We start from the raw sequence: 13,060 nt of genomic DNA, 5'->3' as shown, positions 1-13,060 counted from the left end.
AGCCCACATCGACCATTCCTGTCCAGCTCCTGTCACAAAGCCTTCAGACAAAGTGTGGGAAGTCTGCCAGCATGCAACTCAGTGTTGGAAGAGCCAGCCGAAGGAACAGGGATGGGCAGGTTGCCAACTGCACCCACTGTGTGGCAGGCAGGGTGCCTCTTCCTGTTCCAGGGCCACCACTGCTAAGGAAGGAGGCTCCTGGCCCATCAGCATGTGCTCTGCAGATGTGCTAACTTGCCTGTATTTACAAGTGCATCCTTCACTGACATTCATTCATTCATTTACAAACCACTGATGTATCCATATAAGAAATCTCTCTTGTTGGGCTCTGGTGGCTCACACCTGTAATCCTAGCTACCCAGGAAGCTGAGATCTGGATTGTGGTTCAAAGCAAGTCCAGGCAGGAAAGTCTATAAGACTCTGATCTGCAAATAACCACCAAAAGCCAGAAGTGGAGCTGTGGTTCAAGTGTTATAGGGTGCTAACCTTGAGCAAAACACTCAGGAACAGTGCCCAGGCCCTGAGTTCAAGCCCCAGGACTGGCACACACACAAAAGGCTCATGTGGCCTATCTCTGTGCCTAGCACTGTTTGAGCAACAAAGGTAGAGTGATGAAAAGGACAGAACAGCCCCTATTCACCACATTCTAAGGGGACAGGTGACAAACCAATGAACCACTAAGCAAGGTCATTCCTGGTTCAAGAGGGATGTGTGGCAGAGGGTGGTGGTAACAACCTTGGGTAAGGCCTGTCTGGGAAGGTGGCATTTAATTTGAAACCTGAACAATGAGAAGGCACCTGCCCCAAATCTGGGTGGAAGGAATAGTGAGTGAACATGCCCTAAGGCAAAGAGATAGGCCTGTGGCTTTGAGGACAGAAAGTAACCTGGGCAATTGGAATGTAATGGGAGTGAAATGGGGCAAGAGGTAGGGAGCAGGCCCAGAAAGGTTTGGGATTTGCATTAAGGACTTTGGCCAGGGCTTTACAGGGTGCAGTGATACACACCTGTAATTCCAACTACTCAGTAGGATTATGGTTGAAGGCCAGCTTAGGTTAACAGTAGTAAGTCAACCCCATCCCCCACCTGAACAAAATAAGCCAGGTATGGTGGTAGGTGCCTGTGATCCCAGCTATGAACAAGGCAAGCAGGAGGATCATGGTACAGGCTAGCCCAGACAAAATCATGAGGTCCTATCTGAAAAATCAGAATGCCAAGGACTGGGAGTATAGCCTAAATGGTAGCGTACTTGCCTAGCAAGTACAAGGCCCTGGGCTTAAACCTTAGTACTGCCCCCACCAAAATAAATCAATAAATCAGGACAGCTCTGTATCATAGGAGGATCATTCCTGTTCTGGTAGCAAAAGCCTGGAGAATGGCCTGATAGAGACAGGAAGGTGAGAGACCCAGATGAGAGAGGAGGGCAGCCTGGATTAGGCTGATGATAGCAGAGCACTGAACAGGGCAGACTCATGGCTCAGTGGACATAGGACTTGAGGACTGAAAACAGCCTGAGCCAGAGGGTGATGGGGTCCTGCATCCTCTGCTGGCTTCAGGGGCCTGTACCACAGGGACAGGGATGGTAGATGAGAGCCAAAACCTACCCAGAGGCTACCGGACTTATGGCTGTACACCCTGAGCCTGAGGCAAAGGTCTCCCTTCTCGGAGATGGAGGACACCCACTGGCAGTGGCTGCTTTGGCTGAAGAAGGTGACATCTGCCCTGACAAATGTGGTCCAAAGAATATACTTGTCTTTGGAGATGGGGGGGACAGCTGCCTCTGGCCTGGCTGCCAGATTGTCAGCCGCTCTGGCAATGTGTGTTTATGGTGCTTTGCAGGCTAGGAAGTTGCCAGTGTTTAGAGAAAACACTTCCACAAGGTCTCACTTGAATGCAAGCAGGCGAGGAGCCTGGCTTTGTCCAAGAGAGATGCTCACTTTGCTCTTGGGGGGCCTTTGGTCACACTTGAGCCTTGATTTGGTCAGGTTTGTTTGGGCCAGGTTTGGATGTAGCAACTTTGTCCTCCCTCACTGTCACAGCTACCCCACCCCCACTCAGTCCCTACCGAGGGGGCCAGGCACTCACTGGTAAAGGGGAGGGGCATCCTGCCCTATCTTGCCACCAGCCACCTATTCAGCAGCTGGACCATATCACCTCTTCATTGTTTCCCCACAAAACCTCCTTTATTTTCCCACCATCATCTCTGCCAAGTGTTGGTGCGCATCCAGGCCTACAGCCAGATTATCTGCACCGTGGCTCTCCCATGCCAGCAGTCTCTCCTTGTTCCAGCACCTCAATTGCTCAAAGTGTAAATGGGGGTACTAATTACCCTTCTTCGTGGGGCTGTAAGCATTCACTGGCATAATGTAGGCAATGAGCTGCCACAGAAAGAAACTTTAGTACCTGCTGGTGGTTGACATAGCGGTAAGTCCTTCCTGACATGGGGAGGAGAGGGAGGGAACCAGAAGTTACTAGAAGGCAAAGCTGTAAGCAAAAGGAAGCATGGCAAATACTGGGCTCTTCTGCCCTCTCTGATCATAGCTCATCTTTTCCCTCCCATCTGAGTCTCCTGTTGTTTCTACCTTGTGTTCCTGTATACCCCCAAAGGCTCCCCCCCCCAAAAAAAACCCATTGCTGTCCATTGATTGTCTCCTGTTAATTAGATACTGTGCAGTTAGGCAGTTTTTTGTTCAATGTTCAATACTCCATAAGGTAGATACCTCTTAGAACCATTTCACCAGTGGAGAAATTGGGATGACTTTGAGGTAACAAAAGGAAGAGGGAGAGATTAGATTTGATCCCTGTTTGTCTAATGTTAAACTTCAGCCACTTAACCACAACACTATAATGTCTCCTTCAGGGAGGGCTGCCTAATTCCATCAACTAGTATGGTAAGTGGAAGCTAGAAGGTTCAGTCACTGAAGGTTCTGAGTTTGTAGAGATGCCCCTCAGCAGTCTCAGATGGGAGAGGGACTTGTCTAGGGACAGGTGGCTGCCACAGGCTTCTGTACCTGAACTCCACCATTCCTTCTTCTTCTCCAGGCTGTCCAACAATGGCATCACTCAACTGGGTGCAGAAGCTCTCCTGCAGGCCCTCCGGACGAACATCACCATCCTGGAAGTCTGGTAAAGCTCCCATTGGCCTGGGGATCAACTTGAACCTTGTTTTTCCTTTCTGTGAAATGGAGTGAGGGGTGAGAGGAATGGTGGAGGCCCTTCTGACTCTGACACTTGGTGTCATTTTGCATCTGATGAATCCAGATCTCTGTCTGAGAAGGGAGACTTCAGGTCTCCAAGCAGGAAGTGATTCTTCTACTTAAAACCCAGGGGTGTTTTCATTTTCTGTTTTAACCAACTGGGTAGATATCAGAGTATGGGAAGCATGAAAATAAAAGAATTTGGCTCCCTCCCTCCTGAGAGTCACATCAGCTTTTACAGGTAGAAGATGTTATCTTCAACTCCATCACTCGGGATCCTGGTTCTAGAAGGTGGAGACCAGGACATAGTATGGCCACACCTGTATCATTATAACCTATAGTCTTTCATAGACTTGAAATCAACAAACAAACATCAAGTCACAATTTCAAAGATGTATGCTCATTTCCAGCGACTTCAGATAATGAATAGAAAGGATCCATTTACTTCATCGCTCACTTGTGAGTGTTGTTGTGCATGTTTCAGGCACTGAGCTAGATACCAGTCTTTAAAAACTTAAATTTCCTGCTCAGAATTGTATTTCAGACTAGGTGTGATGGCACGGGCCTCTGTGTAATTCCAGTACTTGAAAGGCAGAGACAGAAAGACTGTGAGTTTGAGGCCAGCCTGGGAGATAGACTCTGTCATAAAGCAAAGCAAGACGAAACAAAGAAAAACAACAGCAAAAAATCCCAACACTGTATTTCAGGGTTTTCTCAAAGGAACTGGTGACTTTTGAGGTCCCTTGTCCATGCCAGTTATTAATTAGAACACAGGGACTGATGCTGCTTAGAGGGGCAGATCTGCTCAGGCTGGCTAAACACTTACCAGGTCTTTTGTCTTAGAACAGGCTACATGGTGCCTTTTAGCTGCCTCTCCATGAAAGCCTGTGACCCTTGTTTTAAGCATGTAGATAGACCTTGTCCCACTCTCAAAAAGCTTATCAAGGTGAGAACAAATTTTAGTTGAAGTTCAAAACAAAAACTCTGTCCCCTGTCCCCTGTCCCCTGGGCTGGAGAGCTTTTGCCTTGGGTAATGATTTAGCAAGTCTGTAGCCCATGAAGTCAGCAGAACAGAGGTTCAAGAGGGTTGTTTTTAAATCATTGCACAATCTTAAGAAATGTCACATTCTGTGTCCAGGGAACAGCCAGCCTCAGGTTGATATTTAAGGGCGGTGATGTCCTCATCGATGGAGCTGAGTGTCAGAACTTGATCCGTGCATTCTTGACAGATTTGGTTGTTGCCTGAAAAAAAGATTGACCAGCCTTGGGGAGTATGTGCCCCACTGGCCCAGTGTTGCACACTTTCTGCCAGGTTACTGAGTCTTGTTCATCATGTGGAATGATTCCTGAACTGCTCTGGGGACAGAGGGTTAAGAACAGAATCACTTTCTTCATTCCATGCTTGTAGCTAGGCCAGCCCCTGGGGCCAAGCCCCTCCCAGGCATAGGTTTAAAGAGTAGCAGCTTCCCTTTGAAAGACCTGTTCTAATTTTGTTCACTTTGTCTCTGCAGGCTCCGAGGGAACACTTTCTCCCCAGAGGAAATGGAGATACTCAGCCACAGAGACTCCAGACTCTTGCTTTGATGTTTCTAGGGCGACATTCATCTCACTGTGTTTGTGAGCTATCTGTAGATTTGGACCCTGGAAGCTGGGTGTCTGGATTTATTTTCTGGGAGCAATGAAGGTCATTTTACTCTGACTGAAGGCTCCTCAGGGCTTTCTAGAATTAACTTTTCCCAAACCAGCTTCTGACATCAAGTTCTTCCCAGACCATGGATAAGATGCCCAGAGGGGCTGCTGTGGAAGGGGGAGACAGGGAATCTTAGTGGGACCCAGAAATGCCTGTTGGTGTAGAAACCTAGACCCCCAGGAAAGGTGACTCCTGACTCCTCAGGAAGCAGTGCTCAGCCACATCTTGACTCAGGCCATTCTCCACAGACATTCTCTTTCTGGTTCTTCCACGTCTTCTGCCTGAAACCCAGTAGCACCCCAACCCTGGCATTCAGGTCATAGCGTACCCTGCTCTTCTTCCTGATGCTTAAAACATTGTTGGAAGGAGAAACATGGCAGTATTTTGTCCCTCAGACAGTCTGGATTTGCAAGAAAAATATGACCATGCTCCAGCTGAGATCACACATGGACATTTTATTTCCAGTGAAATCAATTACTCTCCAGTTAAGCCTTTGGAAGCAGCAACACGTCCAAAGGCAGCTTTTCAAAATTAATCTGGGCCAGCATTTCAAACGGCCCCACTAGGCCTCCGGCTGATGCCTATGAACTGAACTTTGACAACAAACTTCTGAAATCCATCCATAAAGCGATAGTTATAGTTCGCTTGTGACAGAATCCATTGGGATATATTAGTTAGGGATTAGAAGTTTTCAGGGGGGCAAAAACCAAGCTCCTCCTTCAAAGTAAATGTCTTTTTGGATTTTTTCCAAATAATGTAGGTCAAACCTTTGTAAACTGTTAGGTGCTCTGCAGATGGTATTACTTTAAACATTATTTATGTGTGAAAACTGGTGAATATGTGTAAATTCAATTGTTTTATACTCTCAAGCTGATATTTTGTAGAAAACTTGCCTGTGAACTTTATAGTGTAAATTATATGGAAGAAAAAAAGCTTATCGAGTTCCCAGCTTTCTTCATTGTGATCAAACATTTAAAAAGATTCTTTAAACGTGTCAAATTTTAAAGCACAATGTTCTCCTTGAATGGGGGGAGGGTGTTTTCAACCAGATAATTTACTGCTCAAAGCAAAAGCAATTCTTAGAAATAGGCTGGCAATCAGAACACACTTGGCTTCACCAATGTCTAACCAGCGTGAAGTGCTAAGCGACTGGGGCAAATGTGGAAAGGCTTCTGGGTCTTTCTCAAGTCCCTCCACGTGGCCCCAGGAATATGTTAATAGGAGAAAGATGGAGAAGGTTTGTGGGCAGTTTTCCTTTGCCAGCAACCTCCTGTGTAGGTCTTGCTGAGATCATTCTTAGCTTTTTAGCTATTTAATGAGCAAGGGCTCAGGTGGCTGCTGGCCATGGTGGAGTCTTGCTTCCTTGAAAGGTTTTGTGAGCGTCTGGCTCAATAAATGGTGTGGCATATTCCTGGGCTCCTCATGTGAGCGTGCATGTGGCACTCTTTGTTATTAGGCTCTGTCTTGGCTGGACTGTTGTTTCCAGCACAGTGATGAGGAAGGGAAAGGTGGATCTGTCTTCTCTGAAGGGGAACACAAAAGTCTATTTGCAGAGCACCATAATGGGCTGTGAATTCATCTTCAGCAGTGACTTAGTAATCAGTTATGTTATGGCAATCAGTAGTTGGACAAAGCAGGCATGGCCTCTTGATGCCTCTGAAGATACATAGTTTGTGCATAGAGGGGAAGGCAGGCAGAAAACAAATACACTAAAATACGCACACACACACACACACACACACACACACACACGCCTATTGCAGTAAGTACTAGAAAGGAAATTGCCCTCGTTTGATTTTGAATTGTCCATTAAAGTCCTCAGCATTAAAAGCTTGGTCCCTGGCCTGGGTGCTACTGGGAGATGGTGGAGCCTTTAAGAGGTGAAGCCTAGTGGAAAGAAGTTAGGTTCATACCAGGACACTGGACCTTGTTTTCCCCCTGTCTTCCTCCTTTGCTTACTTCCTGGCTGCCATGAGATAAGCGCCCTCCTCCACTGCATACTCTTGTCATAATGCTACATGCTGCCACCTTCCCAAACTATTACACACCAGTTGGCTGAGTGCCTTCTTTCCTCCCCAGACAGAAATTGGGGGTAGGCAAAGGAAAGCTTTTCCAGTGCCCTTTGTGGATAGTTGTAGGATGATCGAAGGCAGTAGCAGTCTCTCCTGGGCTATTGACAACTGGGATGAAGTCCAGCTAAGGTGGCAACACAGGATTTGAGGCTCAACAAAATTAGCCACTGTTTTGCTCTCTGTCACTTGGGTCAGTTTCTCTTGGTCCAATCAGCTCACCAGCCTTATCTGTCTTGCCTTCCTGCCACAGCAGCTTCTTCCTCTTTTATTCCTGTTAGCAGTTCAGCAAAGGTGGGCAAGACAATACACAAGAAAATCTTTATGTGATCCTGGTATTAAGATATCGAGGGGGATAGACAGGAGAGGGAGGGTTGGGTGTGATCTTCAATCAGGGCAATTCCATGATGTTTATACCAATCCTATGATAACCTGTTGTACAAATGGAAGATTGTGTTTACACCAGTCACAGACCTTCTGTTTGACTGAAGTGCTACCCCTGCCCACCCCCCAGTGGAAGGAGTGATCCATCTTATACTCAGCTGGAGTCTGGCACAAGGTGCTGATTAGAGCTGTGCCTTCAAGTGTCCTGCAGTGGGTGCTGGCATCAGGACATTCTGACTGACTGACTGACTTGAAGTTCTTTATCTCAAGGTAGCGAGGTCATGGAGAAGGCTCTAGCAATTAGCAGGTTAAGTTTGCCTTGCCCCAACATCTCAGCACATTTCAAGGAAAAAATAACTTGCAAAAGGATGATTACAATAAAGGCTTATCAGTACCAGGATCCCTCACCTATCTCGAAAGTAATTGATTCAGAGACTCCTACGATAGGTGAAATCCACGAAGATCTGCAAAGTAGTAGCGTTAGTCAGTCGTCCCTCACCAAATCATGGTTCACGTATTGGTGTGTAGCAGATTTTCAGCTATTGAAGGGATCTCTGCAAGGTAACACCTGCTACAGGTGAGGGACCCTTCCAGTCACAGGGAGCCAGCTATGTATATAAAAAAACAACTCTTGTTATAGAATAAAGGATAGTATGTGTGGCAGGCTGAGTAATGAGCCCTAAAAACTTTCAGGTTCTAGCCCCCAAGAACTTGTGAATGTTGCCCTACATGGGGAATTTTGGGTTACATTAGTAGATGTGATTAAGTCAAGGATCTTAAGAATTAAGGATAGGTGATTCTGAATGATCTTCTAGGCCCTAAATGCAGCAATAATGTCTTTATAAGAAAGACAAAGGGAGAGATGACGTGAGGAAGTCAGAACTGTAACTACTGAAGCAGATCCTACACTCCTGCCTTTGAAGACAGAGGAAGGAGCCAGGAACCAAGAACTATAGTGCTAGAAGCTGGAAGGAGCCAGCAACCAGATTTTTCCTGCAGAGCCTCAGAGGGAGAGCAGCCCTGCCTACTTAGCTCCAGCTCACTTTGGGCTTCCAGCCACCAGGACTGTAAAAGAATCACTTGTGTCATTTTAAGCCATCAGGTTGAGGTAGTTTGTTATAGCAGCAGTAGGGAACTAATACGGTCTGTTTCTGATGAGCTCAGAAGGGTGGCACTATATGGATTTGCTGAAGGTGATGGGACCAGTTCTTGAGGAATCTAGATAGCCATGGTGACAAATGTAATCTTGACCTCAAACTAGTAGCAAGTGAACAGAATAGTAAAAGGGAAGGTGTGGCCTAATTACACTTGATGAGGTTCCCTTGGTTCCTGGGTGGGAATGGGACTAGAATGTGTAGGGAGCAGATGTTGGGAGACAGCCCAGGAGCTCTTGCAGGTGCGAGGTAGTGGGCTCACGTTAGGGTGGGCTGTGAAGGTGGAGAGAAGACTCCCAAGATCCTGAAAATGATTTTCTAAGAGCTCTCAGGTGGGGTTTCGATTTGAAACATTCCTTAAAGTTCCCTGTGTTGAAGGCTTTGTTGCCAGCCTGTGGTGCCTTCGGGAGGTGGTGGAACTTGTAGGAGCTCTTCCAATCATTAAGGGTGTGCCTTTGAAGGATACATTGGGACTCTGATCCCTCCCTTCTCTCTGTCTCTCTCCTACATGGCTGCCATGAAGTGCACACCCTCTATCTCATTCACCTCACTATTGTTATATATGTATAAATTATCCAAGAAGCCACATACTGAAGGATCGAATCTTGGAGTTTTTATTAGAGCATTAGCAGTCTGCAGGCAGCCAGTTGTTACAAAGGCCTGCCACCCACACGTACTCATAACACTATCAGGAAACAGGTCAAAGAGGGATGAAAGAACAAAAACCATACTGACAAACCAATTCAGTTCCAGTGGAGAGCTGACTTGGGATGCCATGGTGATGAGTGATGAGCCAGGAGCCAGGATACAGGACATGAACATGGAGACACGTGGCATGGCACAATGGCACCTGAGCTGGCCTGACCCTAAATAGAGTCAGGTCAGGGGCAGAGTCACAGGAAAATCCCAGACCCAGGTACTGGAATGACAGGTTCAGTAACCGATAGGCCAAGTACCACCCCTGTCTCCAGGGATTCAGGAACACCCATCACTTGGGTGATGGGACTTCCCTTCCTCTAGGAATTCAGGCACACCCATAAAGACAAGATGCCAGATAGTATAACTTGCTATGTGGCCAATGATGGCCCTGGCAAGATCTGACCTCCATATTATACTATGAGGTATTGTGTGCAACCACAAGCCACAAACAATAGGGCCAAGTCACCCTGAGATAAAACTGTGCTTCAAAATAAACCTTTCCTCCTTATAAGTCAGTTTTATCAGGTATTTTGTCACAGCATCAGAAAGCTGACTAACACACTTTCCCTGGAATGTCAGCCACCAGTCAAGCTCATGTCATGGTCCTCAGTCTAACAAGGTGCCCAGCATATAGTGGTCACTCAATGAGTATTGGGTAATTTGTGCGAGTAATCCACTCTACTTAAAGGGAGCAGAAAATCAAAGTTGGAGCAGATTATAATGATGGGCTATCTTTTGTCTGACTCTGAAAGTGTTTCCTTTGAAAGAGAGGAAGGATGTGCTGGACATGGGACCATTCTTAATGTACCACCTTCTCCAAATAGGATTACATGCACACACGTGCACACACACATACACACACACACACACACACACACACACACACACACACACACCATTCATCATCCATAGCAGCAAATACCTCCAACAGGACAGCATGGGCTTACAGTTCAGCTGGATTATAAAGATGATCAAAGTAATAATTTTTATCTCATGAAAAAAAGGCTTTAAGAGAGCAGAGGTAAGACCCCCCCCAGATGACTAGGGTTTCCCTTCCCTGAGAGATAAGTATATCTCTAGGATAGAGAATTCTGAGCTTCTCAAGTGATGGAGACATTACATTGGCCTTTTATGGAGAAAGCACTGGGATGATATCATGTCTGTGAGGTGCCTGGTCCAGGTAGGTAGCCCCTTGGTTCGGAGCTCTTTCTGAATGGTTACATTCACTGGATTGGTATGAAAGTGATTAGAATTGTGGAAGGGGGCTGGGTGAATACCTGGGAAAGTCCATTGGCTGAAATGGGAAGGGCAGAAGGATTATACAGGGTAGGGTTCAGTTTCAGCTGCCTTATTTGCAGAAGCAGAGCAGCATTAGAAATCAACATGGAATTTAGTGAGCCAGAAGGAGAGGGCCTGTGGTGGCTCCTAGAAAGCACAAGCAGGATCTGCTCCTTAATTATGGCCAATGTTGCAGAGTCCCCTCCCTCCCTCCCTTCCTCTCTCCTTCCTTTTCTTTCCTTCTTTTACTGGTTTTGCAGATTGAATTTAGGGTGGTTCACTCTTCCTTAGTTTCTTCAGTTATAGTTGGTGCTCTACCACTTGAGCTATAGCACCACTTCCAGCTTTTGCTGGTTAATTGGAGATGAGAGTACCTCAGATTTATCTGTCTGGGTTGGCTTCAAACCATGATCTTCAGATTTCACTTTTGAGTAGCTAGGGCTGGTGTGAATCACCAGCACCTGGTAAAGGTTGTTTTTTACAGTCCTGCCTATGTGACTCTTTGTCATAGACTATGACCAGACTCTGGAATTTACCAATGCCTGGCTTTTTGCTAGGTTCCTGCTGGGGCCCTTCAAAGAGGCCCCACAGCTTTAGGAATGCGGATCAGTTGTCTGAAAGTAGGTTCACATTCTGCGTTCTCCTTTTTCTTTCTTCTTTCAACAAGTGTCACACTTTCCATTTCTCTTTGTTTGGAGTGCTTCCCCTCACTTCACTATCAGGAATCTTTCCTATTTCATCTTAAATGTGCCTTCCTCAACTCTTCCTTGGGAGCATTCCTATGTACTCAAAGACATTCTCCTTCCCCATCTACTATAACTGCAGTTAAATAGGTGATTGTGTAATTAGCTGTTTAATGTCTGCCTTCCTTGCTAGAGGCAGGAGTAGCATCTTGCTTGTTTGTTGTGTTTCCTGGTACCTGCTCAGTTTGTCATCCACTCATTTGCATGACCCTGGGGCCAGGCTGGGTGGAACAGGCTGAGAGCAGGTGGAAAGAGGTGACTGGTGAGGACTAGAGCATCTGCAAAGACTTCTGGGAGTGGCTGGACTTTGGCTGGACAGCAAGGATGTGCCTTTCAGTTGAAGCAGCTATTTTATTTTATTTTATTTTATTGTTAGCAGTTACAGTTTAAAATGTAAGGCAGTGAGTACATTTCTTGTTCAACTTGTTACCTCCTCCCTTATTTTTCCTCCACCTCCCTCCTCCCCCTTTCCCTCTTCCTGCCATGAGTTGTACAGTTGGTTTACACCAAATGGTTTTGTAAGTATTGCTTTTGGAATGGTTTCTCTTTTTATCCTTTGTCTCTAGATTTTGGTATTCCTGTCCCTTTCCCTAGTTCTAATAACACGTATATACAGTATCCAGGGTACTAAGATGAGATACGGTGATAGCGGGGGTAAAACCCCAGGAAGGGAATGTGAGAGAAAAAAAAGGGTATGGTTTCACATGGCATGTTGAAAATAATTACAACAATGATAAAACACTTGTTTCCATAACATGGGGTTCATTTCACTTAGCATCTTCTTATGTTTTCATAAGGTCATAGCTATTGGGTTATTGTGATCTTCTGCTATGACTATGATGCAGCTATTTTAAACAGAGGTGGGGAAAGTCTCTGAGTTGCAATCGAGAGACTCCGGGTCTCAGCTTGTCTCCTGAGTGATAGAGAAAGGTAGGGTGGTTATTTTCCCATTCTGGACCTTTCCCTTCTGTAAAATGAGAGGCTGGTAGATGAGGGACTGTAAATAATAAATAGCACCACAACACTATTGTCCATTGGCAGGCATCTCTTCTTCCTTGGACCTTGACTATACAATTTCAGGGTTGTGTCAACACACAGTTAGTTCTATTACCAATCACCTACAGGACATGGTAATTGAGACAAGCCTGTTTGTTAGGCTTGGCTTAGGTGAGGATTTCTTGGATAAGGTCAGCTTCTGACACTGATTCAGTGAGGGTGTAGCAATGAGCCAGGTGACTGGCCACTGTTGGGGGTGGACAGAAAGCCCTGTGAAGCAGCAGTTTACATCACTGTTCAAAAGGAAGTAAAGATGCTCTTGTCCAAAGGGTACAAATCGAATGCCTTCCAAAACCAATAGTTGGAAGTGAAGGTGTGGCTCAAGTGGTAGAATGCCAGCCTAGAGCACAGAAGTCAAGCAACAGTGCAAGACCCTGAGTTCAAGCCCTCGTCCCTGCAAGAGAAGTGGTCTAGGAAATAAGTAGGATGTAGTAAGAAATGTGACAAACTGGAGAAAGTGAGAGTGCTTGCCTTGTGTTAAGGATTCAAACATTCTCTTCCTCTGCTTCCCCGTCTTTTACATCCTCCTGTGTGGATCAAACACAGAAGGAAAATTCCCCTAGACAGCCTGAATGTGATGTATAAATCATAGCAGCTTCGTTGAAGAATGCAATATAGAGGAAAACTGTGAGGCCTGAGGCCACATTGCTTCGACCTAGAATATGCTAGGAAGCCTGGGCAACAGGGCAAGAATGGACTGAGACAAGACAGGAGTGGACTGATGCTGGAGTTTCTAAACGATTCCCATTTAATTGTGGCAGATTATGGTGAGGGAGAAGGGTGGCTTAAAAAA

At 46.0% G+C, this 13,060-nt stretch overlaps 1 protein-coding gene across 4 annotated transcripts in view; it reads left to right on the top strand.

The window, feature by feature from the left end:
- Nod2 (nucleotide binding oligomerization domain containing 2) overlaps positions 1 to 6,080 on the top strand; it is a 36,987-nt gene extending 30,907 nt beyond the window's left edge. For 2 of the 4 annotated variants that reach the window (XM_048355628.1, XM_048355625.1), the window contains one exon: positions 27 to 365. In XM_048355628.1, coding sequence (XP_048211585.1) covers positions 27 to 186 — 160 coding nt within the window. In that variant the 3' untranslated portion in view covers positions 187 to 365. Of the gene's footprint in view, positions 1 to 26; positions 366 to 3,039; positions 3,125 to 4,705 lie in introns of those variants that run through there. The other 2 variants (XM_048355626.1, XM_048355627.1) reach the window with 2 other exon arrangements.
- Positions 6,081 to 13,060: the final 6,980 nt, after the last annotated feature.

The sequence above is a fragment of the Perognathus longimembris genome, chromosome 10 (assembly GCF_023159225.1).
Source record: "Perognathus longimembris pacificus isolate PPM17 chromosome 10, ASM2315922v1, whole genome shotgun sequence".
In the NCBI taxonomy this organism is placed as follows: domain Eukaryota; kingdom Metazoa; phylum Chordata; class Mammalia; order Rodentia; family Heteromyidae; genus Perognathus; species Perognathus longimembris.
This window is presented reverse-complemented; position numbering and strand designations above follow the sequence as displayed.